Source organism: Vipera ursinii (genome assembly GCF_947247035.1).
Source record: "Vipera ursinii genome assembly, chromosome: 5".
Classification (NCBI taxonomy): Eukaryota; Metazoa; Chordata; class Lepidosauria; order Squamata; family Viperidae; genus Vipera; species Vipera ursinii.
The window spans coordinates 21,612,675-21,640,469 of record NC_139518.1 but is presented as its reverse complement, the minus strand read 5'-3'; the positions used below and the strand labels follow the sequence as shown (position 1 = coordinate 21,640,469).

Sequence of the window (27,795 nt, the reverse complement as noted above, 5' to 3'; positions counted from 1 at the left end):
GGGGCCTAAAAACCAAAAGGGAAATGGGATCTATTTTTTTCCCTTTTTTCTTTGCATCTCTAGCTGTAGAGCAGGCATGTCAAACTTGCAACATCACGTAACATCGTGTGATGTATTGGAACTTTTTCCTCATTGCTGGCAACGGGGTGGGCGTGGTTTCGGTGTGATACATCCAGCCCACAGGCCGGCAGTTTGACATGCCTACTGTAGAGCAGTTAGACATGTTTTTATATTTATTCAGTATTTGCTAGATACAGTGAGAGTAAGCTCTGTGTCTGCAACTGCTCTGATATCTCTCATTTTAAATTATAAGTTACAACTTCTGATGTTTATACAAATTAAAAAATGTTTAAGAGGAATGTGGTTTGTTATCAGTAGCTCAATTACATTTTTCCCCCCCTTAGGCGCAAAAAAATGAAAGAGAATCTATCAGGCAAAAACTGGCACTTGGAAGTTTCTTTGATGATGGCCCAGGAATTTATACAAGTTGTAGTAAAAGTGGCAAGCCAAGCCTTTCTTCTCGGTGAGTAACAACTAACCCAGTACTTGGCACATTTCCCATTTTAATACATTTCAGCAGGTAAGAGTTTAAAGCATGGTAGAGGCAGACATAAAGCTTCAATTTATGCTTTGAGAAAATCATCATATTATATATTTGCTTTGTTGTGTAGTCAGTGATATTTGGGTTGTGACATAATAATGCAAGACATGAAGAATTTAGAGGCGTTTTCTACTGTGGTGGACTTAATTCAACCTGATCCCCAAAATAGCAATTTGGAGTCCTGATACCATTCTTGGTTTTTTTCTGTTCCCATAAAATGTTGCAAGGAATCTTCCATTCTTATCATCGGAAACTACGGTAAGTAGGTTGCACCTCCTTGAGAAGGATTCAAGGGATCACTCAAGACAAGATGGTAACTTGCCTTTGACCTTCATAACAGCCTTGCATGAGCAACATACTCTTTCCTACAGTAACATCTGAATGCAATAAACATACCATTGGCTACCTATTGGTAGCCATACACTCACACAAACACTTTCTTTAGATTGAATAACTTATAGGCTCTTACTATTCCAGGAAAACTGGAATATTTTTAGAGTTGAAACTAGATTTTTCCCCAAGTTTCAGGGATTCCTCTAGAGCAAGAAACCAATAAGCAATTAAATGCTTATGTTTTGTTTGAGAATTTTCTGTTACTAAATGTTTACTTTTTATATTTGGCCGCTTAATCTAATTAGCCATAGTGGAAAGTATTTTTAGATGGCAATTTTATTCATGCAGTTGTGCCAAAAAGTGCTCATGTTATCTTTTAAAATATATAATTAAAAAAAGCTTGGAAGACTTTTTAAAATGACTTTTTTCTTGCTGCTGTCTTCCTTTGCCAGCTCTATCTTTTAGAATATTGTTGATTTGTGTTTTAGTGGTTTTTTCATGACATAGAGGTTTTAAACCATCTGAAAAACAAATATTTTAATACTTAACTTATAAACCAAACAACGTTAAATATTCAGGCACAATTATTTGGAAGGGACATGCCTCCTTGCCTCTTAAACAAGTTCAGACAGTAAGATTGTTGGACAATATACAACAGAATCCCAGTTCTGCTTTATGGTATTACAAAAAACTCATGGCATGAAATTCCCAGACAAGATACTCTGTAATATCCTGATTTCATGTCTTCCTCAATCATTTCTCCCCTTCTGTGCTTGAATTCCTGATTCCATCATTGTTTAATCAAATTGACACTCACATTTTTGCCCAGACAGATTTTGATGACATACATCAGGTCAGTTTCTTCATTCAGGATCACATTATGGATCTTTCAAGTCACTCTAAAGATCAATATTTTCTGATCCAGTGAGCTTCTCCTAAGTATTCAGTAATCTGTTAGCTAAATGGTGAACCAGAAGAACAGCAGCCACAACCATAAATCACATTGATAGTATTAATGGAATGATTACTTCAACTATGAAAGTTAGATTTGATTATGTCACCAGATACATTTTAAATGGGGACTAGAAAAATATGTGGAGAATAGATCTCCAATTGCTATTCCTCTTGCTAGTACCACCAGAAACACAGCTTCAGGGAAAAGTGTGGAAAGAGGACCACGCCCTCATTTCATAATTGTGAGTTTCCTGATGGTGACTGTGATACACAGAATGTGAAACTAAATGGGCTTTTGGGCTGACCCAAGAGGTGGACTTATTCAGAAGTAACTTCTATTAAACTTTATGAATTTATTCCCAGGTAAATGGTACTAGGACTAAAATAAGTCCTAAAATTGCCTTACTTCATACCTGAAATTAAGACTCTACTTCCACATTTGTCAGGGATATTATAACTCATGCAAAAAAGCTAGAAATTAACCTACAGTATTTTTCTTTGCAAACAATACTAGAACAAAGAGGAAAACAGTCCTTGGGTATCTGTAATTTATGCCCTAAGGTTTAAAATTTAGATCTAATATCCACTGGAAACCTTGTTCACCATAAAAAATATGCATATAATTATTCATTATATATTGCATATTAATAATACATCCAAAGAAGCATTAAAGTAAATGGAAAGTAATATTTTACTGTCCTTTTCCATGAAGAGTAATACAAAATTAAATCTTGGGGTGAGGGGGAGCTATCAAGGAATAATATAAATCAAAGCATATGCTTATTATGTCTTTGCTTGGTGATTACTTGTCCATCGTATTTCATGTTCTTAATGAAATAACAGATTTGGAATAATTTTCATATAAATTATGATTCCTACATGAATATTACATATATGCCTGGTAAAAACATGTCTTTCTATGCAACCTACTATCTGTGGTTATAAATCCAGAATGATAAGAGCATCAGACTCATAATAAGCACTTTTGTGGAGCAATTGTTTTATAGTAGGCCAGCACCATGTAGTATTGAAATAGGCTTTTAAAAATATTGCTTTATTTCTGACTCACATGCAGGTTATTAATGCTTTAGCAGGTGCCTCTCTGTAAACACAAATAAATGTCTGGTCCTTGAATTTTAAATGTAAGTCCTTTAATATGTATGTAGATTCCACTGCAACATGAATCAATGCTGCAAATTGCAGAAGGTACTATAAGCCACCTTGTGGCTGATCTCAGGATTGGTTTAGATAGCAGGAATGTGTGGCTAAAGCATTTCTTTGCATGTCTTAATAGGAAGTGATTATATTTTTTATTATTTTTATTATTGCTACAGGTAAATTGTTTTCAACATTGTAATTTCTCCCTTCTTTCTTTCAAAATTAGAATAATACTTTAACAATCCAGATTTAGTTTATCAATGGCCTGGTAATGTACTTCATATTCTCATCTGGTAAATTATTTCATTTTTCTAAGAGGGGCTTAAGGTATCTTCATAACTGGCATGAGTTTGGCATTCCACTTCCCTTCCTTCCCTGCTTTTTTTAAAGGTTCAACAATTGTAAGTCAAAGCACAAGCAATTTGTCTTGCAGAGATCCCTTCTACTTAAGATGTACAGTAGGACTAGATAAAAAGTGTAGGGAATACAGTTACTCAAATTCACTGTATTAAGGTGACATTACCTTAATTTAGTTTTAGCTAACTTTTTCTCTCTAAATGTGATGAGCTGCAATTTCAGTGCTGGATATAATGCTGCAAGTTGAAATCCAAAACCTTTAAAAAGGAATGTGCTTCACAGATAAAGGAAAATTAAAATCAGTTTTAAAATTAACTTGTAAGCAGGCTTAAAAGGCTTAACTCTTAATATAAGAATTACATCACTCAGACCACCAAGAATTATACTTGGTATATCAGTTTTCCCCAGTTTATAAAATAGATATTGCAGATTATTGATGAAACCAAACAAGATTAGTCTTCTCATTGTTTGAAATCCCACATTATTTTATATTGTGGCTACTTTTCTGGTATGAACATTTGGGCAATATATTTTCCTCTTATTTTTATGTCTAAGTATTTATGTCAGCATTCTTCCCTTTTGATAAACAGATGTACTTAATCCTGTACAGCATTAGTGAACTCTGAAGGCCAGGTGTGATCTTTGGAGGCATGGATATAGCCTTTGCAGCAAAATTCATTGCTATAGAATTTTATTTTCTAATGTGACATGGGGAAAAAATAATATATGGGAAGCTGCTCATATTTATTTTAATCACTGTCTTGCTCACTTCTTTTTCTTACTTATTGGAGTATGGATTATTTTGCCTACCTTTTGGCGTATGGGCCTGAGGATAAAATTTCAAGGCCAAATGTCGGATGTCATACCCACCTCTACCCAAGATGATAATTGTAAAGTCCATATTGACATTTCTTCTAACTTGTTTACCTGCATTTCAATTTCTGAATTCACTGTATTATAACTACAGGTAGTCCTGTATAGAGATGTATACATATAGATATTAATTATTAACCTTTTATAATTAGTAACTGTATTTTTCCTTCCTATGCTTGTCTATGACTATAATAAAGATTTGATTTGATTTGATTTAATAACCACCGATAACAGTTAGGTGTAATATCTGGAACTAAAAGTCTTCTGTTAAATATTTGTTCCAATCTAATCTTTTTAGCAATTTCATGCAAGTTAAACAGACTAAATTTTATTTAAATGTATGAGCAGTAAAGTACCTATATAGCTTTTGAGCATAAACATTTAAGATTAGAAATAATCCTGTTTAGCTCCACATTTAATCCACTTTCCAGTGATTAAATGCATCTAGCATCCCTGCAGAAAATGATAGCTGTCACTCTTCTTTTTTCTTTTCAAGGTTACAGAGTGGGATGAATTTGCAAATTTGTTTTGTCAATGACAGTGGAAGTGACAAAGATAGTGATGCTGATGACAGCAAGACTGAAACTAGTCTAGATACACCTTTATCTCCTATGGTGAGTTTTGCTGTTGATCTGATAAGCACATGTAGATCCTTCAGAAAAGTTGGGAAGGATAAACCACCTTCTTCCACCACAGTTTCAACATACCTTTAATACAGTAACGTTCATTGGCAATGTAAAGACTGACTTTTTCAAGGCACTTGTGTGTATCTAGATTGAGCTACTAAAATAATGTTGCTTGACTTAAGTGACTTTTAAGATCAACCACAACTGCTTGCTGGAGGATTCTGGGTATTAAAGTCTACATATTTTAAAAGTTGCTGAGATTGAGAAATACCAGTATGAAAGATAATGAATACCCTTTCATTTGTCACTGGGAATTACATACGTGGCAAGGACAGCTGCTCTTGATGGCTTGGTTTGTCGAGAATCCAGTGCTAATAATGGGCAACAGAGAGGCCTTATACAGCTGTCTAAGCTCTCTACTTCTAGAATAGAGATGCACAATATGCTGGCTAAATTTGACAGTGACATTTAAATATGTTTTAAATAATATTCAGTGCTTTTCTTTTATGATTAAAGTTCTCATCAAAACATGAGACTTTCAGTTTGGGGGGTTAATTGTTAAAACTAATTTTGGATTCGACTCCCATGTACTTGCTCGCCCTGTTGATTTCTCTGATGTGGCCCTACCCACTGCAAGTTAAAGGATGATACAAATGCTATAGGCAGCTTACAGATTGTTAAACTTTAAAACACTTTAACGCAAGAAAAAAACCTTTAAAACAAGAAAAACAGTCCTAAGCAAAAATGGAACAAAGATGGCAGAGATAACAAACTCAAAGAAGCAAAGAAGGCTTCAGATACACTTGCCAAAGATAGGTTTGTTTATGTACATGAACATACACGCACATATATAATAGTATTGCCCACTTATGTTATTTACATCAGTGTATGACTTTTTTTATTTGTACATATATCAAGTAATTACAGAGTCAGGTAATCCTTTTTTTACATCAGTATGTGGGATCTTAAAATCTTAAAGTAAGTCCATGCTTATTTTACATTTGCACTTTTTTTTTTAGAGCAAGCAGAGCTCTTCCTATTCTGACAGAGATACTACTGAGGAGGAATCTGAATCCTTGGATGATATGGATTTTCTCACAAGACAAAAGAAACTTCAAGCTGAAGCCAAAATGGCTCTGGCGATGGCAAAGCCAATGGCCAAAATGCAAGTAGAAGTGGAAAAACAGAATAGGAAAAAATCTCCAGTAGCTGATCTTGTATGTATCGCATAAAAATTCATTCCTTTAATTTCCTTACATTTTTGGACTTTCCATAACCTTTGTGGAGGGAAGTATTTATAAATTAAAGTGCTTGTATTTTTTTTCTGTACACTTAGAATTTTTTTTAAAATAAGGTAAGGTTATTCCTCAAGTTACAGCCGTTTGTTCAGCAGCCATTCATAGTTACAAAAGCTGCTGAATAGGAGGGACAATGTCGACAATGTTGCAGCTGTTGCAAGGTCCCTGTACTAATGTGATCATAATCTAGGCTCCTGGCAACCAGATTTCATGTATGGTGGTTGCCATGCACTGTAGTCACATGATCACAATTTGCAGCTTTCCTTGCAGCCTCCCACAAGCAAAGTCAATGGGGAAACCAGCAAGGAAGATTGCAAGTCACTCTTGTTAAGTCCTTCCTGCTCTCTCAGTAGCCCTCACTTAATGATCTGGGATCCTCTCTTTAAAATGGCAATGGGGAATGCCATTGCTAAGCAGCATGGTCACATGACCTTGTGTTGTATGATCACATAATTTAGTAATGGAAGTACTGGTTCCAATTGCTATTATAATCCTAGGACCACTTGCATTTGAATTGTATTTTATATACAGCGCATTCAGAAAGTATTCAGACCCCCTTCGCTTTTGGGAATTTTGTTATGCTGCAGCCTGATACTGCAGTTGTGGAAAATCTTTTCTTTTTCTCATTAATCTACGCTCAGTACCCCATAATGACAAACCATTGTTTACTATTGAGTGGCTTTTGTGGAAAGCCAGAAGTAAACACCAAGTTCTGGCAAAAGCATCATAAATTTTCAGGTGATCACTGCACATATCCAAAAAAATGAGCGCCCAAAATGCATTCATGTGACAGGGGACAGACATTCAAATCCAGGTCATAAGTACCCTTTTGAAGGGTACGTGATAACTTTAAACAGTCGCTAAGCAACACTTTGTATGTCAAGGACTACTTGTACCAATGCTGGCAAAAGTGGTGAGATAAAAGAGGTAATGAAGGTAACATTTTCTCAGCCTTCAAATTTTTCTTGCACATGCCAGTTTTACATTTCCCTGTTTCATAGAAGAGATACTCCTCCCTCTTCAATCTAAAATTCTATGGCCCATTAAGTACAGTACCATCAGATTCTGCTGCAAGTGTGAATGGCATCAATACACAGTTTTAGTGATTAGGGAGTTTCCTTAACACATATTTCTAATATGTGCCCCCTACACAATCTTTAATCATTATGATCAATGATTGTAGCTATGATCTGTGACCTATCATTTTGTTATTGTATGTACATGGAGAGCTTATGCACTGGAGACAAATTCCTTGTGTATCCAATCACACTTGGCCAATAAAGAATTCTGTGAGACTATATATTCTGTGCACTGATATGGAACCAAGAATTTATACAGGTAGTCCTCGACTTATTATCACAAATGAGCCCAAAATTTATGTTGCTAAACAAAACAGTATTTAAGTGAGTTTTTGCCCCATTTTACCAACTTTTTTGCCACAGTTAAGTAAATCACTGCAGTTGTTAAGTTAATAACACGGTTGTTAAATGAATCTGGCTTCCCCCATTGGCTTTGCTTGTCAGAAGGTCTCAAAAGGGGATCACATGACCTTTCAGTCATCATAAACACATGCCGGTTGCGAAACTCCTGAATTTTGATCACATAGCCATGGGGATGTAACGGGTTGTAAGTGTAAAAAATTGTCAAAAGTCATTTTCTTCAGTGTCATTGTAACTTTGAATGATCACTTAATGAATGTTGTAAGTCGAGGATACCTCTATGTGCACTGTTCAGGACACTTTAATATAATATAATCAGCCTGACCTCAATACCTGGGAAGATTCTGGAAAAGATAATCAAACAATGAATCAGTGAACACCTAGAGGCAAACAAAGTCATTACTAAAAGCAAACATGGGTTTGTCAAAAACAGATTGTGCTATACAAATCTTATTACATTCTTTGACCAAGTGACAAAATTAGTGGACTAGAGGAATGCTGTGGATATAATTTACTTGGACTTCAGTAAGGCATTTGATAAAGTAGACCACAACCTACTACTTGATAAGATAGAAAAATGTGAATTAGACAGCATCACCACCAGATGGATTCATAGCTGGCTGACCGGTCGTACTCAGCGTGTGGTCCTCAATGGAACTGCATCTACAGGGAGGGAAGAGTGTAGTGGGGTGCCCCAGGACTCTATCCTGGGCCCAGTGCTCTTCAACATCTTCATCATCGATTTGGATGAGGGGATAGATGGGGAACTCATCAAATTTGCAGATGACACTAAGCTTGCAGGAATAGCCAATACTCTAGAAGATATAGGCTTAAGATACAGGAGGATCTGGACAGACTTGAACACTGGGCGCTATCTAACAAAATGAAATTCAATGGTGAAAAAAGTAAGGTTCTACATTTAGGCAAGAAAAACCAAATATACAGGTATAGTATAGGTGGTACCTTGCTCAATAGTAGTAACTGTGAGAGGGATCTTGGAGTCCTGGTGGACAATCACTTCAATATGAGCCAGCAGTGTGCTGCAGCTGCCAAAAAAGCCAGCACAGTGCTAGGCTGCATTAACAGAGGGATAGAATCAAGATCATGTGAAGTACTAATACCACTTTACAATGCCTTGGTAAGGCCACACTTGGAATACTGCATCCAGTTTTGGTCACCACAATGTAAAAAAGATGTTGAGACTCTAGAAAGAGTACAGAGAAGAGCAACAAAGATGATTAGGGGACTGGAGGCTAAAACATATAAGGGATGGTTGCTGGAATTCGTTATGTCTAGATTAATGAAGAGAAGGATGAGGGGGGACATGATAGCAGTGTTACAATATCTCAGGGGCTGCCACAAAGAAGAGGGAATCAAGCTATTCTCCAAAGCGCCTGAAGGCAGGACAAGAAGCAATGGATAGAAACTAATCAAGGAGAAAAGCAACCTAGAACTAAGGAGAAATTTCCTGACAGAACAATTAACTAATGGAACAACCTGTCTCCAGAATTTGTGAATGCTCCAATACTGGAAGTTTTTAAGAAGAGACTGGACAGCCATTTGTCTGAAATGGTATAGGGTTTTCTTCCTGAGCAGAGGGTTGGACTAGATGACCTCCAAGGTCCCTTCCATCATCATCATCATTATTGATCATTGCACAGTCAGCCAGATGTTTAGACTGGATTTGGCATTTTTGTCTACCTATCGAGTCCTTACCAAGGACCTGGGATAGGCTGATGTGGATGATTGATGGTGTTACAGATATCGTCGCAGATGGAAGCAGTTCCTAGTAAGGCCGCCTTTTGCAATTGACTAATGGCGAATTTGTCAATGCCAATGGTGTTCAAGTGGTGCTCCAGTTGTTTTGAGATTGCACCCAAGGCGCCTATTACTATTGGTACTACTCTTGCTTGCCTTTGCCACAGTCTTTCTATTTGTAGGTCTTTGTATTTTGTTATCTTCTTCAGTTCTTTCTCGTCTATTCTGCTGTCTCCAGGCACTGCTACATCATCATCATCATCATCATCATTATTATTATTATTAAAAATATCGATGTTATTACTACTGTGTTGACATAGAAAGTTGATTGTTGCAAACAAAGAGTGTGCTGCTAAAACTAATGCATGCCTTAAATGTTTTAATGCTATTTTTAGCTGCCACATATGCCTCATATAAGTGAATGCTTGATGAAGAGAAGTTTAAAACCCACAGACCTGAGAGATATGACAATTGGGCAACTACAAGTGATAGTCAATGATCTACATTCACAGATAGAAAGTAAGTGGAAATACTTCTGCAATTTTTCTTTGTCTCACTATTATTCCCAGTTTTTAAGGTCAAGGTCCTATATATTAGGTTCCATTATCTCCATGGCAAAATTATAATGAAATACTAGATAAGAATAAATTTTATCATTGGACACCATGTCTCTACTAGTAGCTTGGGAACTAATTGTTATTTTGTAATTTGCACACAGATTTCCTCAGGGTTCTTCAGCTGAATAAAGTGACATTAATAAATTGGTATTAATATTCTCATCTAAGATGGGAGAATAGATTATACGAGTTAATGGGATGATGGGAGAGAGTGCAGACATCCTCAAAAAAAATGAATTCTAGGCTAGAAATACATCTGTTTTTTCCAGTACTGTATGAAAGAGCTTGGGGTTTTTTCTGGGAGTAAAAGACAATTTGGAGTCAAATTCAGCTTTTGGGTTAGGTTAATGATTTGCCATTGCCTTTTGTCACTTTTATTAACCACTCTGACCCCAGAGAATGGCTCAATTTGTCATGGAGAATTTGTGGATTTTTATATAAATACATCATGTTTATATATTGTGTATGTTTTAATGCTATGTGACTTTTTTTTTTCTTTTATTGTTTGTTTTTATGTGGTATGCCATCCAGAGACACATTGTTTGGGTTGGGGAGCCTTATAAATCTAGCAAATAAATAAATGTTCACCTTCTGGTGAAGCTGCAACTTGCCAACATTAGTTATGGTCCTGACACATATGGAGGAGACAGGTGGAGAAATACTATGAGTCCCTTATCTAATTAGGGAGTAAGGAATTCATTTTAGTTGTTTTCTTCTGACATGAAATCAGTGGCTGTTATGGTAAGAACAATAGCTGCTTTTATGGGTCTGTAGAGCCAGGGCAGCATCTTACATCAGTCTTTCCTATCATGTGGTTCTCCAGATGGGTTGGCATTAAAACATAGATGTTTAGTCCCAACACAATTGGAGGGCACGACCTCTTAGATAATGCAGCTTCTGACCTTGGCAATATCCTGATGGCAAATGCAGCTTTAGTCCCTTAGATATTCAGTAGTGAGGATTTTCCATCAATTCCTTCAGCTAAAGAAAAGCCAGATGTTCTATGGATTGCCTGTCAATTTAAGATTCTGTGCTGCCATGAGAATTTGTCCTTGATTATCCCACGAGACCTACAACAGTATTATTTCAGTGTTTTGCTACCCACTATTCTTAAAACATGACTTCATATCCTTCCTAATTTATATGTAAGCCAAAAAACTAATGAAGACCATTATATTGTTTGGAATGAGTTATCAAATGTATGCTTCACAGTGGCTAAAAGTATCCAAAATGTTAGGGACAGAAGAGAAGTAAGTCTAAACTTCTTTTTCAAAATCAGGTTTAAATGAAGAATTGGTGCAACTGCTGCTTATTCGAGATGAACTGCACACAGAGCAAGATGCAATGCTGGTAGACATCGAAGACTTGACCAGGTTAATATCAGTGTCTATTAAATTCTGTTGGTAAGGCTTGTATGAAAATCATTTCATGGGGCAAATGACCTGTCACTGCTTCTTTGGGTGGCAGGCAATGTTCTGAATTCCTCAAACTATTTTCTCATCAACTTAAGCTTGGATCATAGAAAGCTATAGAAAATCTCTAAGACCTATGAGTTCACAGGTTGAAATGGCTTATTTTGTTTAGGGCTACACAACAGTGGCATTCACAGCAAGCCAAGATTTCATCAAAGAGATGAAACAAGCACCGTGATGCTACCACATGTCCCACTTATTTGGCTGTTTACTTTTATTTTATTTTACAAACCAATATCATAAAATAATATGCAGAAGCTTTATTTCTCCAGAACTCTTATTCAGAGCAGAAGTTGAGTAAATACCATGGGAAGGAATAATTAATTTTTTTAAAAAGCTGTCCTCTTACAACATTCTTTAAGATACAATGCAAGAAATTTTTTGTATTAAATATTTACCTTCAGTTGCTACCAAGCAAATGTGGCTGAAGCACCCAACCAAAAGAACAGGTACCATTCCTCCTTTGATAGATAATGGCGTTTGGGTAAATAACTGGCCCTCTTGAATCAAAGTTTGAAACATTGAAAACAAATCTGGTTTGGTAAAGAGTATCCATCATTATTGCTGGTAGGTTTTTGATTCTGGGTTTGTTTGTTTTGCTACTTTATTTTTAACTAGACTAGTACTTGATTTTGTGTTGATTTTATGCATGTGGCTTTGTCCTTTAAAATCAGAAGATGGATTGCAGATTTCGGCAATCAGACAATTGTCTCTGATTTATACTTTCCTATCTGGTTATTAATGGAGTTTCTTGAATCATTGAATCAATCTGTAATTTAGAATTCAAACTTTGTATTTCCTCTAATTGCTTCTAGTGTGATAGTTCTTCAATTTTTGTCTCTCCTTTGCTTTAGAAAGATCTTGTTGGCAGGGAAATAGTAAACGTTGCTTCAAGCACAGGTATAGCCACTTAATAATAATAATAATAAGTTGGAAGGGACCTTGGAGGTCATCTAGTCCAACCCCCTGCTCAGGCAGGAAACCCTATACCATTTCAGACAAATGGCTGTCCAGTCTCTTCTGAAAAACTTCCAGTGTTGGAGCATTCACCACTTCTGGAGGCAGGTTGTTCCAATGGTTAATTGTTCTAACTGTCAGGAAGTTTCTCCTTAGTTCTAGGTTGCTTCTCTCCTTGACTAGTTTCCATCCGTTGCTTCTTGTCCTGCTTTCAGGTGCTTTGGAGAATAGCTTGACTCCCTCTTCTTTGTGGCAGCCCCTGAGATATTGGAACACTTCTATCATGTCACCCCTCACCCTTCTCTTCATTAAACTAGACATACCCAATTCCAGCAACCGTTCCCTATCATTGATAAAGATGTTGAAGAGCACTGGGCCCAGAACAGAGCCCTTCCTTCCATGTAGATGCAGTTCCATTGAGGACCACACACTGAGTACAGCCTGTCAGCCAGCTGCTTCTTCATTCTAGAGTCTGTTTTAAGATGTTCATCTAGACTAGAATTCCAACTGCTGTTGGATTCTATTTCTGCCACATCTCTTTCTCAATAATCTAGCTATTGGGGTTTTTCTCCCTAATTTTGCTATATCTTGCTAAGGGCTCTTTCTCATGGTTGCATTAATATGCATTCTCAAGTTGTTGTTAAAAAAGTATGTCAGTATAACTTCTGCTGCCCTGATTGTCAGAGGGTTCTCTTAACATTGTGTCTCCTCCCCACCAGCTTCGTCAGGCTTTCTTGTCACTCTTCTGGAGGTGTAGAAGACAGGCTTGAGCAAGTGTGGTGCATGCCTGGGATGAAGGCTTTAGCTGCTTCTCAGTTAGCTGAAGTGATGAGTCAGAGCTGCTTTGCAATAAGGTCATCCAGTGACTCAGATCTGCAGAAGCAAGTCTTCCCCTTAACACTCTATGTGCCTAGGAACTGGATCTGGCTTCTGAAGGAGTGCTTTAAAAAGCCAGAATTTGAAATCCAAGTTGTTTCTAGCTATGGTCTACGAGTGTCCTGGCTGCCAGCTCAATAGAGCAGAGGAGGAATACAGTGTAAAGTAGGTTACACGAGCTACGGTTGCACACAGCTCCATCTATTTTATCCTAGGCCCATCTTCTATCTTTTCAGCTAAGTCAGCTGAGCTATTTTTGGACACCAGTTTACTGAGCTTCCCTTTTCTTGGGCCAAAGAGGAAGCTGAGAACTCTTTGTGAATTTCACCATAGTATATCCCAAATATACCAAATGGCATTGGAGTAGGCAAAATGGCACGCTTCTCTTTTCACCTACCCGTAATAAAAGCAATAGCAAACATAACCCAACAAAATCTTTCTGACAACAGAAAACCTATAATATACTCATTTGGGACAAAATCCATGAAAAATCAACTGGCAGGGATTAGTTACAGTATTTTGATAGATTGATAGCTTGCTGGACACAAATTTAATAATAGGAATAGCAGTTTGTCACAAGAATAGTATACTAGTATCTATAAGGAGTTCACAAAACACAGGTCATGCATTAGGTAGGCAGATGCCCCAGCAGAAATCCAGTGTCCAGCCTTTCCTTCAGCCCAGCAAATTGGCTGTGAAGGGCAGTGATCACTGCAAGATAGGCAGTGTACCTACTGCAGCCTTGACAAGCCAATAGGAGTCAGCAAATGCCTATCGTTAACCACATCATCACTATTGTAATGAATGAAGTATCATAGATCATACAAGCTCTAGGATGGAGCAGATGGAAAACAGAACTAAGAACTGGAACTGTAAGGATTAATTTAGACCCTTCTACATTAAGTTGGGAATAACATGTAGGCTACCTTATGAGGATATAACTCTCTAAAAACAGTGGGGCATCTATGCCATAAGGACTTGAGGATGTCCCCAAAATTGCCTTTTTTTAAAAAAATTATGTAGTTCCTTTGTTTCCTGCTTCTTGCTTCATGGGATAGTTGACATATATGCTGATGAATTTTCCATCCAACCAGAAGGCTGCTGTTAATTATTTAAAGAATGGAACTGTGGTTGGCCATAGAAAATGATTTTGTACTTTTTGACTTGAGGGAGCAAAATCAATCAAAATAATCCAAAGATGGCTAGAAGATCAATGAAGTTAAGTTTATGAATGTAGCTTCACCCTCCCCCCTGCAATTCTGAGTGTATTTACCAAAGAATCAAATAGATAGAATTTGCTGGAAAAAAATGCTTGTAGGAATGATGGGGAAATTCACAAATTACACGATTCAGAATACATGTTGTGTTTCTATGATTAATTCATAGAATTTGCCAATTGATGCATACAATGACTTGAAATTGATTAATTTTGCTCTGGCTGGATTTTTCACCTCAACTTTTGATAGATTTTAATCCTAAAAGAGAAGAATTCATCATCTGTAAACCAAGACTTAACTGAGCCAAAGCAAATCCAACTATGTTTTTTTCTGTAATATTTCTCTTACAGTGTGGCCCCCTCTCAATTCCATGATAATTTAGCACCATTGCTACAGACAAGGTAAAATATAATTAAAAAAACCTCTGTTTATCCAGATCTCTCTAATCCGTCCCCTCCTCTTGCAATATTCACTCTTTTCTCCTTTTGTAAACCCTGTGTTGTCCTTTGCTCCAAATTACTTTCCTATTTCCCAGATTGTCTCATTAAGAAAGTCTCTGTGGTAATTTCACAGCAATATATGCTAGACTGCCTTTCTTGTAATTTTCTTCCATGTAATGTTGTGCGTGCTACCACTGATCTAACATCTTCAAAATTCCAGGAACGTAAATTCATACAATATCTTCAGTGCTTATTTTTGATGCCACACCATTAATTATTCAACCACATGGCCTTTTTGATGGAACAAAGGTTTGGATGGGGTAATTTAGATATGACTATTTGATAAATGCCTGTACATTTCCCTTCACTCCTCCCCCCCTTCCCAATACTTTTGTACATAGTAGTTTGAGAACTCAGGAAGTTTTGAACTCTTGTTTCATAAAAATCTGAAGGGTTTGGAGTGAAAAATCACTTCAAATTGTGAAAAAAGTAAGTTGTACATAGGACACATCCTATTTTAATCAAAATGCTTTTCAAATATATAATTTGTCTGCATTAAAAGTTTGAGCTGCTATGTTTTAATTGTGAATGTTGAAAAAAGAAAGCATAGATTTATCTCGATTCATCAAGACATTCATTATGAAGTAGAATCCATGTTAATCTGAGCTCAGTCAATACTTGCAAGGGCACATTTTATAGGCAATGAAATACCTAAGCTAGCTTTTCCCAATTTTTGAAGTGTCCTTTAAAGATGTTGAAACTGTAACTCTCCTAATAGGCGTAGCCAGGATATCTGAGAATCATAATAGAAGTATAACCAGAAGAATACCAGGTTATAGATGAATGATTGAAGCAGATTAATGTTTTATGTCTTTTTGAGCCTTATCAGTAAAATATGGTGAGCACACATCATATTTTTTCAGCAATTTTTGCAGCCCTTGATGATCAAATGGTCCTTATCTATAGACATCTGGAAAATTAGACTACTGTTTCAAAATTGGGTATTTTCATTAATACGTTTATCATTTTTATTATAATAATGAATTCTCCATTATGGATTTTCCTGAACTTGAGGAAAGAGTCATATACATAGTAAAAAAAAGGTGATGGATAGTATCTATAGAAATAATTCTATGCCCTCTAGGGACAAAATTAGGAAATGCATTTTTGCTCAGCTATGAAAACATGTGGCTACAAAGGACCAAACTGAAGAGACATTAAGAATATCACTGGAAATTTCGTAATGGTTTGTAGAAAACATCAAGCTCTAAGATTTTACTTTTTAAAGAATAGCCACATGGAAAGAGTTGGTTAAACTATTTTTTGTTGCAATCTCAATAGAAGTGCCATCTTATTGCTAACAGCTTCTGAAAAAAAGCAACTTCCCATTAGAGAGTTAAAATTTAGATGGCAATTGCTACTATCTAAATGGTTTTTTTAAAAAAATAGACAGCTTTATAAGGACAGCTTTTCCTCTCATCGTTGGAATTGAAATAATGAAGCCTTTTCCCCTTCATCTTGTTTGGACCTGAAAGCGTAACCTGTTCAAAGGTTTTACTTAAAAATGATAAAGGAGCACTCATAAAGAACTAGGGTCTTTACCAGGGGTAGGCACCCTTGGCTCTTTTATAACTCAAGAACTTCAACTCCCAGAATTTCTGAGCCAGCCGTGCTGGCTCAGGAATTGTGGGAGTTGAAGTCCACAAGTCATAAAAGAGCGCTGGCTCAGGAATTCTGGGAATTGAAGTCCACGAGTCATAAAAGAGTGCTGGCTCAGGAATTCTGAGAGTTGAAGTCCACGAGTCATAAAAGAGCGCTGGCTCAGGAATTCTGGGAGTTGAAGTCCACGAGTCATAAAAGCCAAGGTTGCCTACCTCTGGTCTATACTCTAGTTGCATCTATTGCTCCCTCTTGAATCTGGAGGTATGCAAGGGAAGCATTTATTCACAGTTGCTTGAATTGGTGTAAGTCTCTTTGAACTCTGCTCTTATAGAAACTCAGTATGGAGAAACTGGAAGCACAGTCTGTGCAGATTTTTAATTCTCAATCATCTGGGTCATGGTTTTCACCTTTTTCTGGACTTTCTTGGTGTTTTCTTTGCAAATGTTTTGTTTCTCATCCAAGAAGCTTATTCAGTTCAATGAAAACACCAAGAAAGTCCAGTTGCCTTTTGAGAAAAAAAACACCTTTGGGCCTTAGAAGCACAGGTACATAGCAAGGTATTGGTTAACTAATCAGGATGGGAGAGCTAACATTAAGCCACAAGTTATTAAATCATCAGACTCATGAGATGGAACTATATTCCATTGTAAAATAACAAGATTTACAAGCTAAAGTATCTAGTCAGTTAAAATGATTAGATAATAGGAAGTGGAAGAAACCTTTTCCAGAAGTTTTTGGGAGGTGCGATATTTTAATAAATAAATAAATATGAAAATAATAGTCCAATCTTGCACATTGTTTCCTAAAAATTAACTGTAAAGAGATGTGAAAACATTTGAACTCAATAATATATCAAAATCTTGGATACAGCCATGATACAGATAAGTGCTCAACTTACAACTGGTCACTTAATGGGATACTTCTGACTTGCTTTTGAAATTCTGATGGCCAGGGGGATCATGGTCCCCTGACTGCATTTTGGGCATTTGGCAACTGGGCTGCAGTGTTCTGTAGTCACATGGTCACATTTTATGGTGGTTTTGCCAAAAATCAGCATTTACTTTTGGTTTTTTAGCAAAACTGTGCCCATGGCAAATCATCTATTTCCTTAATGGCTGCAGTGATTCACTTCACCACCACCACAAAAAAGGGTCAAAAAGTCCATCACAAGTTACGATTCCATTGCTGTTATAACTCGAGCAGATATACTGGTGTGTTTCTTATCTCTTCTCCCTCACGGGCTTTCCAGTTTTAAACCATTCATTTTAAATGTTAAAATGTGGACTTCAACTCCCAGAATTCCCCTGCCAGCATCAGAGTTAATAATTATTTTTATACATTTTTTTCTCTTTTTGTGTCTCTTTGTTTCAGTGAATGTATTCTAACATTTGTTCATAGCTTCAATCATGAAGGAGAAAGATGAACTAGAAAAAAAAATACAGTTAGCACAATAATTCTCGTCAATTAAATATTTTTTTCTTTCATATTCAAAATGACAGTATGGTCCAAACTTCGAATAACTCCAGAGAGAGCACCTAAACTTATGTGAAGATAGGTGCAGTCCTGGAGCCACAGGGATCCTTACCCATTGTATAAAAGTGCTCATGTTTATATGCTCTTGCACAAAATGTTTGGGAGCCAAGCTCTGAAGCCACAATTTCTGTGTATTTCTTGATATTCGCTTCTTCAGCAGCAAAAAGTAACTGAGGACTGAGAATATTTGTTGGAGGGGAAAAAAGAACAGCCATTATCCCAACCTTGTGGTAATTTTGACAAAATATGGTTAGTGAGAAGTAAATGGACCCAGTATTTACTCTGGATTTTATCCTTGCATGACAGGATAACAGGTGAAGGGATTGCTTCATAGATGAAATGTATGAAATAGCCCAACATGCTTATACAGCACCAAAGCAGCTCTTAAATTTGTTTAGGAAAAAGATACTGAAAGTAAAAAAATGCTTTCTATCTTTGTTTCCTTTTGAAGACAAAGATTACGCAATTTTATGTTCTCATCTTCTTTGACAGTTGGGATGAGTTTCATTTTGGCAGCAGACGTAATTCAGAGGCTGTCAAGGCCAAGTGAAATCCAAGTGAACACCGTAGTGTAAAATGTGTCAATCTCCCATCTAACTCTGTGAACTCTGAGACAAGTCAGAAAGATTGATAAGGAAAGAATTTTAATTTGGATTTCCCCCGTTTCCTTCAGGCGCATTATTACTATGCTACTCATAACATTTGTTTCCTTCTCATGTTCTTCTACACATTGTTGTTAGCTTTATTGTATTTTGTCTGGGAGTGGTATTTTGATATTCTTCTAGACCAGGGGTGGAAAATCATGGCCCTTTATGGCTTGGCTCAGCATGGCTGGCTCAGGAATTCTAGGAGTTGAAGTTCACAAATCATAAAAAAGCCATGGTTCCCCACCCCTTTTCCAGATGATGAAGGGGCACAGCTTAACAAGATTAATCTTTGGAAGAAGAAGGTAAAACCTGTTTTTTCTCTTGAACCTTGTAAAACAAAATGTGTGTAAACATTAATGCACAAACACATTTTAAAGTAATCAGTAATCTTGGGATGAGGCCATTATATATATATGTTGTTGTTAGTTGCGAAAAGTCGTGTCTGACCCATCGCGACCCCATGGACAACATTCCTCCAGGCCTTCCTGTCCTCTACCATCATCTGGAGTCCATTTAAGCTCACGCCTACTGCTTCAGTGACTCCATCCAGCCACCTCATTCTCTGTCGTCCCCTTCTTCTATTGCCCTCAATCTTTCCCAGCATTAGGCTCTTCTCCAGTGAGTCCTTCCTTCTCATTAGATGGCCAAAGTATTTAAGTTCCAGTTTCAGGATCTGGCCTTCTAAAGAGCAATCAGGGTTGATCTCCTCTAGGACTGACTGGTTTGATTGCCTTGCAGTGCAAGGGACTCACAGGAGTCTTCTCCAGCACCATAGTTCAAAGGCCTCAATTTTTGGCGCTCGGCCTTTCTTATGGTCCAACTTTCACAGCCATACATTGCAACTGGAAAGACCAATGACTATATGCACTTTTGTTGGCAGGGTGATGTCTCTGCTTTTTAGTGTGCTGTCTAGATTTGCTATGGCTTTCCTCCCCAGAAGCAAGCGTCTTTTAATTTCTTGGCTGCAGCCTCCATCTGCGGTGATCTTGGAGCCCAGGAAAATAAAATCTGTCACTACCTCCATTTCTTCCCCATCTATCTGCCAGGAATAGATGCCATGATCTTGGTTTTCTTAATGTTAAGTTTCAAGCCAACTTTTGCACTCTCCTTCTTCACTCGCAGCAAGAGGCTCTTTAGTTCCTCTTCACTTTCTGCCATTAGAGTGGTATCATCTGCATATCTTAGGTTGTTGATATTTCTTCCGGCAATCTTAATTCCAACTTTTGATTCATCTAGCCCTGCCTTTCTCATGATTTGCTCTGCATATAAGTTAAACAGACAGGGTGACAATATACAGCCTTGCCAGACTCCTTTCCCAATTTTGAACCAATCAGTGGTTCCGTGTCCAGTTCTCACTGTTGCTTCTTGACCCGCATATAGGTTTCTCAAGAGACAAATAAGATGGTCTTGTACTCCCATCTCTTTAAGAACTTGCCACAGTTTATTGTGATCCACACAATCAAAGGCTTTAGCATACTCAATGAAGCAGAAGTAGATGTTTTTCTGGAACTCCCTAGCTTTCTCCAAGATCCAGCATATATTGGCAATTTGATCTCTAGTTCCTCTGCCTCTTCGAAATCCTGCCTGTACTTCTAGTAGTTCTCGATCCACATACTGCTGGAGTCTAGCTTGTAGGATTTTAAGCATAACTTTACTAGCATGTGAAATGAGTGCAATGGTGCGATAGTTTGAACATTCTTTGGCACTGCCTTTCTTTGGAACTGGAATGTAAACTGATCTTTTCCAATCCTGTGGCCACTGTTGAATTTTCCAAATTTGCTGGCAAATTAAGTGTAGCACTTTTACTGCATCGTCTTTTAAGATTTTGAATAGCTCAGCTGGAATACTGTCACCTCCACTAGCTTTGTTGTTGCTCAGCTTTTCTAAGGCCCACTTCACTTCACATTCTAGGATGTCTGGCTCGAGGTCAGTGACCACCTCATCGTGGTTATCAGGGACGTTAAGCTCGTCCTTGTATAGTTCTTCTGTGTAATTTTTCCACCTCTTCTTAATCTCTTCTGCCTCTGTTAGGTCCCTGCCATTTTGGTCCTTTATCACAGGGCTTTTCAACCTTTTCACCCATTGTAACACTTTTAGGATAAGGCAGTGTCCGAGTACCAGCAGTCACCCAGCAAGGTGTCAGAAACTTGACCAAAAAAAAAGCAAAAAAATGATAAAGTACCGGTAGTCCTTGACTTACAACAGTTTGCTTAGTGACTGTTCAAAGTTATGACGGCACTGAAAAAAGTGATTTATGACCATTTTTCACACTTATGACTGTTGCAACATCCCTAGGGTCATGTGATTTACATTCAGATCCTTGGCAACCGATTCCTATTTATGATAGTCACATTGTTCCAGGGACATGTGATCACCTTTTGCAACTTTCTGACAAGCAAAGTTAGTGGGAAAACCAGATTCACTTAACAACGATGTTACTAATTTAATTTTTTTTCTCTCTCTCTCCCCCTTTCTCTTTCTCTCGCTCCCTCTTTCTTTCTTTTTCCTTCTCTCTCTCCTTCTTTCTCTCTCCCATTCTCCCTTTTTCTCCTCCTCTCTTTCTCTCTTTCCCTCTATTTCTTTCCCTCTCTCTATTTCTCCCTCTTTCTCTCCCTCTATTTTCCTCCCTCTTTCTTTCTCTTTCTCTCTCTCCCTCTTTCTCTCCCTCTATTTCTCTCTCTCTCCCTCTATTTCTTTTTCTCTCCCTCCCTATTTTTCTCCTCTCTCCCTCTCTCTTTCTCTCCCTCCCTCCCTCCCTCTCTCCCATTGTCCCTTCTTTTCTTCCTTCCCTCCCTCTTTGTCCTTTCCTCCTTCCTTCCCTCCCTCCCTCCCATCGTCATTTCCTTCCTTCCTTCCTTCCAAATCCATTTTTACCAAGAAACCTGATGCCCACTTAACTCTTTATGAAGTACTGGAGGAAAGTTGGGGAAGATTTATCAACGATACTTGGAGGTTGCTAGCTCATTTAATAAGCTTTATTTCAGCAACAGAAACACCTCGTATTCGCTCAGAGTTGATCCACGCATGCCAACAATGCTGCTGTGGACCACAGGGCAGGAAGGCGCCCTTCACATGGGAGGGATGGAAGACGCACCAAAGCACCCTGGCATGCATCAGGAAAACAAACGTGGGCCTAAATTCCAATCTGTTGCCTCAGGATGAATCCTTGGGGAGGGCATGCGCCATCTGGCCACTTTGCTTTCCCCTTTGCTTTGCACATTGGGAAGAGGAGAGGGGGAAATCTCTTGAGCCCTGGGAGGGAGGCAATGTGAGGGCCGTGAGGGGTATCACAAGCTCACGGGGGGGAGGAAAAGAAGATGGACGCGAGTGGACACAAACACCTACCTGCTGAGGGAGTGGATGGCTCTGTCCCCTTCAGGCTTGCGCTTGCTTCTGGGGGAAGGATGACACGGTTGCTGCACAATGAGTCCCAGGGGAGGACGGGGCCTGTGCCCTTTGCGCGACCTGATAGGTTCCTGCAGGCCGCCGCCAAGCAGCATGTTTTCTGGCAGCAAGTAAGCTGGGAAGGAGCAAGGGGGAGGCGGGGGGGAGAAAGGCGACGCCGCGTACCACCATCCAGATGCTCCCGTAATCACCAGTGGTACGCGTACCACTGGTTGAAAAGCCCTGCTTTATCATGCCCATTTTTGAAAGAAATGTTCCCTTCATCTCTCCAATTTTCTTGAAGAGATCTCTAGTCCTTCCTATTCTATTGTTTTCTTCTATTTCTTTGCACTATTCATTCTTATCTCTTCTAGTTATTCTCTGGAATTCTGCATTCAATTGGGTGTATCTTTCTTTTTTTCTCTTGCCTTTCGCTTCCCTCCTTTCCTCAGCTATTTGCAAAGCTTCCTCAGACAGCCATTTTGCTTTCTTGCATTTCTTTTTCTTTGGGATGGTTTTAGTTGCTACTTCTTATACAGTGTTGCGAACCTCCATCCATAGTTCTTCAGGCATTCTGTCTATCAGTTCTAATTCCTTAAATCTATTTGTCACCTCTACTGTATATTCGTCAGGGATATGATTTAGTTCATACCTGAGTGGCCTAGTGCTTTTTCCTACTTTCTTCAGTTTAAACCTAAATTTTGCAATGAGAAGCTCATGATCTGAGCCACAGTCAGCTCCTGGTCTTGTTTTTATTGACTGTATAGAGCTTCTCCATCTTTGGCTGCAGAGCACATAGTCAATCTGATTTCTGTGTTCACCATCTGGTGATGTCCATGTGTAGAACCGTCTCTTGGGTTGTTGGAAAAGAGTGTTTGCTATGACCATCGTATTCTTTCTTGTATTATATCAGCCTGTGCCCTGCTTCATTCTGTACTTCAAGGCCAAACGTGCCTGTTATTCCGGTTATCTTTTGGCTTCCTTCTTTAGCATTCCAATCCCCCATGATGATAAGGACATCAATTTTTGGTGTTAGTTCTATAAGGTGCTGTAGGGCTTCATAGAACCGGTCAACTTCATCCTCTTCAGCACCGGTGGTTGGGGCATAGACTTGGACTATTGTGATATTGAATGGTTTGCCTTGGATTCGAACTGAAATCATTCTGTCATTTTGGGGATTGTATCCCAGTATTGCTTTTCCTACTCTTTTATTGACTATGAAGGCTACTCCATTTCTTCTGAGGGATTCTTGCCCGCAGTAGTATACCTAATGGGCATCTGAATTAATTTCACCCATTTTTGTCCATTTTAGTTCGCTGATTCCTAAGATGTCGATGTACAGTCTTGTCATCTCTTGTTTGATCACATCCAGCTTGCCTTGATTCATGGGTCTTACATTCCAGGTTCCTATGGAGAAAAAATCTTTACAGCATCGGACTTTCCTTTCACCACCAGACACATCCACAGCTGAGCGTCCTTTCGGCTTTGGCCCAGTCGCTTCATTCTTTCTGGTGCTACTAGTACTAGCCCTCTGCTCTTCCCCAGTAGTATATTGGACGCCTTCCGACTTGAGGGGCTCATCTTCCAGCATCATATCTTTTTTTTTCCTTTTGGTACTGTCCATAGGGTTTTTGTGGCAAAGATACTGGAGTGGGTTGCATTTCCTTCTCCAGTGGATCACGTTTTGTCAGAACTCCCTGCTATGACCAGTCTGTCTTGGGTGGCCCTGCAAGGCATAGCTCATAGCTTCATTGAACTACGCAAGCCCCTTCGCCACGACAAGGCAGTAATCCATGAAGGGTAGATAGATAGATAGATAGATAGATAGATAGATAGATAGATAGATAGATAGATAGATAGATAGATATACTATTAATTTTATGAATGTATTAAATTTATAAAATATAAGACTAAACTAATTTCTTTGTCTTTCCTATCCCAAGATTTTTCTTCTGTGCGGTCGTTTTATATTAAAATGGAAAAAAATGTTTCATGTTGTGTTTCTATGCAATAATGTAGCTTTTTCCATTTCTCTCCAGACATGCTGAAAGTCAGCAGAAGCACATGACTGAAAAAATGCCAACAAAATAAAAGGGGAAGCCATCCAACTGAAAAACAGACTAGAAGTTTTTTGCTTCTGTGGTTGTATAAACACTGATGTTCCACACCTGGCACACAAGAAAGTCAGTGTTAGCCATTGATTCTGGGCACAATCTGCCAAGCACCAAGAACCCTGCACGAATCCCTCCTTGAAACAATGGTGGATGCACAAAGTGCTTGGTGAATTGCTCCCTACTATCTGAAGCTTTATGTTCAGTGACTGGCCTAATTGCTTTTTTTAATTTATTTGCTGTTGGTTTGGGTTTTTTTTTACTTGTGCCACTAAATATTGGACATTTCAATAATCTTATTGTAGAACAAAATGTACAATTCTTATAAACATTGCAAACATGAAAAGAAGGAGGATAGTTTAACTTTTATTTTTGTTTATTTAGAGACTTTTAAGTTAAACAGTATTTTACCATTGACTACTTTTTATCATTTCACTGTAGTTTTAAACAAATGAGACTGTAATTTGAAGGTGCTATACAAGTAAAAGAAAAAAAAATACATGCCTGCCTCGTAGTGAACTTGTAGCTTTCAGTAATATATATATATTTTACTCAGTTTTCAACATTTTGTGAATGTTGACTACCGAAAGTTCATTTTTAGATGTGCTATTTAACATGCGGTTGGGTTGAAAGAATTACCTTGAAAGTTTTATGTATAAATATGTAAAATAAAAACTAAAAATTTCTTTCATATGATGCCTTGTTGTTGATTAGTGGAACAATGTGATGACTTAAATGATATATATTTCACCATATATGAATGGTGAAATAATATTTTTCTATTTCCATCACCAAAAAATGTGTGCACCTGTCTACCATTTTAAACATTTGCATTATGTTACTGTGCATTCACTGAGCATAAACAATGATAGGCAAATTGACAAGTTTAAACTTAGTAAAAATACCTTGTAAGCTGATAATTAAAGTAATATTGCTGCTTACTATGTATAAATTTTGAATTTAAGGCTAAATAGCACACTTGATATAGCAGCTTTTACGAATTATTTATGGAACTTTATAGGGCATTGCAATTGATAACACTTATAACAAACATGCACGAACCATAGCAGTATTGGAGGAAATACTGTAGGCTTAAAGGGGGAAAAAACCTAAGCAAAACTAAGTGGGGAAAAAAGCAGAAGAAAAAAACAGAGAAAAAACCCTCAAAATTAAATGCAAAGAAAAGAATTCAAAGTATTTTTTTTTATTAATATTTCTATACCGCCCTTCTCCCGAAGGACTCAGGGCGGTGTACAGGGCAAGAATAAAACACAGAGTTACAAAAATTAAAAGGTAATTAAATACATGCCCATAAAAACAGTTGATACATAATAAAACCCCAATAAAATAATAGTAAAATACCCCACCAGTCCCCCCTCAGGCCAGGCCGGCTTGTTCGAACAGGTATGTTTTCAGATCGCGGCGAAAGGAGCGAAGATCGGGCGCTTTCCGGAGCTCAACCGGTAATTGGTTCCATAGCTCCGGGGCGCCCACAGAGAAAGATCTCCCCCTGGGGGCCACCAATCGACATTCTCTGACCGGTGGCACCCTGAGGAGGCCCTCTCTGTGGGAACGCACAGGGCGGAGGGAAGTTGATGCCGGCAGCAGGTGTTCCCTAAGGTATTGAGCTGTTGAAAGATGTTCATTAGTTTTCTTAAATATAAATCAATTATGTATTCAAACAAACATTACAATTTATTTATCACGTTTATACCTTCTTAATTATAGAATTTTATTTTATTTGTGTTTTTGCTCTTCAATGTTACACTTTTGCTACTAACATATTTGCTGCTTGTTCACAGCAGCTGTTTCTGCTACAGATTTCTCTCCCATTGCAGACTCAGATAGCTTTCTCCTTGCTGGACATCTCTTCCCTTGTGGATTTTTATGGAGGCAAGGATGTTTTTCTAGACTCCATTTACCAACTACTGCCTACGATTGTTGAACTAAGGCTTTCACTGTAGCCTGTTCTCTGCTCTGGTTAAGAGCTAGAAGAGAGGATTGGTTGCCTAGGTGTGAATAGAAGAGAGTCTTTAACCAACTGGTGAGATCAACAGGGGATGGGTCCTTATGTGTGAGTGTTGTGAGTATGCTTGCAAGTGGAATGAGAAGATGGTTGCTGGGTGGTGCTGAGAATTAATAAAAATGCTAGTCCTTCATGGATTCTGGCTTCCTCTTCCCAGGGATGAATCTATAATTAAAGGACAGATTTCTCTAACCTCCGGAACTGGGGGGCCTGGAATGGAGGATGGTGCTGTCTGTGGTGCAGTAGGGGTGGGCCAAAGTATGGTGGTGACAGGCATGGGGAGATATTGTGGGACACAAGGAGTGGACCACTCTCAACGAATGCAGCATCATTGTCTTACACCACTTTCACATTCCAGCTGGTCTCAGCTCCTATATCTAGTCAGCAAACCTTCAGAGGCCCAATTTCTGCTTTTAAATGCCAGATTGTTCTGTAACAAACGTCCCGCATCTCCAATATAATTGTCAATGAGATGGCTGACCTGGCATGAGACCTAGCTGGGTCCAAAAAAGGGAGGTGGCCCTTTCAGAGATTGCTCAGATGGCTTTAAGTGGGGCATCAGTCAAAATCCCAGAGCAGGAGTGAAGGTGTGGCAATAGTCATTCAGGCTTTCTTACAGCTTTAAGGGACACTGCTCTGCAGGTCAACAGATGTTCATTAAGTTAAGCTCTAGGTATCAGTTGAGAGATTGTTGCTGTTGTACCAGCCTGTGGTGGAATGTAGTCTGGATTTCCAAGAGGGAGGGACTGATTTCCAGAGGGCAAAGAGGCAGTGTAGCTTGGAAAGCTTGGTCTTCAGGAAGAGAGTTTAAAAAAAGTTAAAATGGCTTAAACCTAGCTATTCCCAGGGTAAATCCATAGTTATGCAAATAGATGCTTTAGTCTGGCAAAAGTTATGTCAGCCCCAAGAACCAAAAATGGCAAATGGAGTTGCTTATGAGTAATCTCCTTTATTGTCTTCACTTATACAGAGAAACCTGCTAGACCAGGGGTCGGCAACCGAAAAAAGGAAAGGAGCCACTCAGAACCGGTTCCGTTGCACAAACAAAAAAGTGGGAGCCGCAAAAAGTGCACATGCGTGCGTCCACTCACGTGCATGCGCAAAAAGCATTTTGCGCATGCGCAAAATGGGAGGCACCTGCGTGGCGACAGGTCTCCCCTTTGTAGAGGTGCGCGCCGTCCCGTCCGGAGACCTGCCGCGTTCATCAAACGGGGCCAGGCCGGCGCGCGCAGGGGGGAGGGGGCGACGGGGCTTTTCTCCTAAGAACAGCGGCTTTTAAAAGCGGGCAGGTCCGGAGAGGCGGGGGATGAAGCCCCGCTTGCCTGGAGGGGGGGCAGAGAAGCGAGTTGCTGCAGCCCACCTTGGGCGGCTCCTGCCCTTTGTTCAGGCGCCAGCATCCCAAGGAAGCCCGGCCAGCAAGCCCGCCCTCCGCCTGCTTTTCCGGAGGGGGCAGAAG

The 27,795-nt window shown here is 38.7% G+C and overlaps 1 protein-coding gene across 5 annotated transcripts in view; it reads left to right on the top strand.

The window, feature by feature from the left end:
• The window catches only part of LOC310641000 (schwannomin-interacting protein 1), a 345,609-nt gene extending 320,681 nt beyond the window's left edge, over positions 1 to 24,928 (top strand). For 3 of the 5 annotated variants that reach the window (XM_083363601.1, XM_083363604.1, XM_083363603.1), the window contains exons 2-7: positions 405 to 523; positions 4,773 to 4,890; positions 5,922 to 6,119; positions 9,793 to 9,916; positions 11,294 to 11,387; positions 24,242 to 24,928. In XM_083363601.1, coding sequence (XP_083219727.1) covers positions 405 to 523; positions 4,773 to 4,890; positions 5,922 to 6,119; positions 9,793 to 9,916; positions 11,294 to 11,387; positions 24,242 to 24,293 — 705 coding nt within the window. In that variant the 3' untranslated portion in view covers positions 24,294 to 24,928. Of the gene's footprint in view, positions 1 to 404; positions 524 to 4,772; positions 4,891 to 5,921; positions 6,120 to 9,792; positions 9,917 to 11,293; positions 11,388 to 14,886; positions 14,938 to 24,241 lie in introns of all 5 variants that reach the window. The other 2 variants (XM_083363600.1, XM_083363602.1) reach the window with 1 other exon arrangement.
• The last annotated feature ends 2,867 nt before the right edge of the window (positions 24,929 to 27,795 follow it).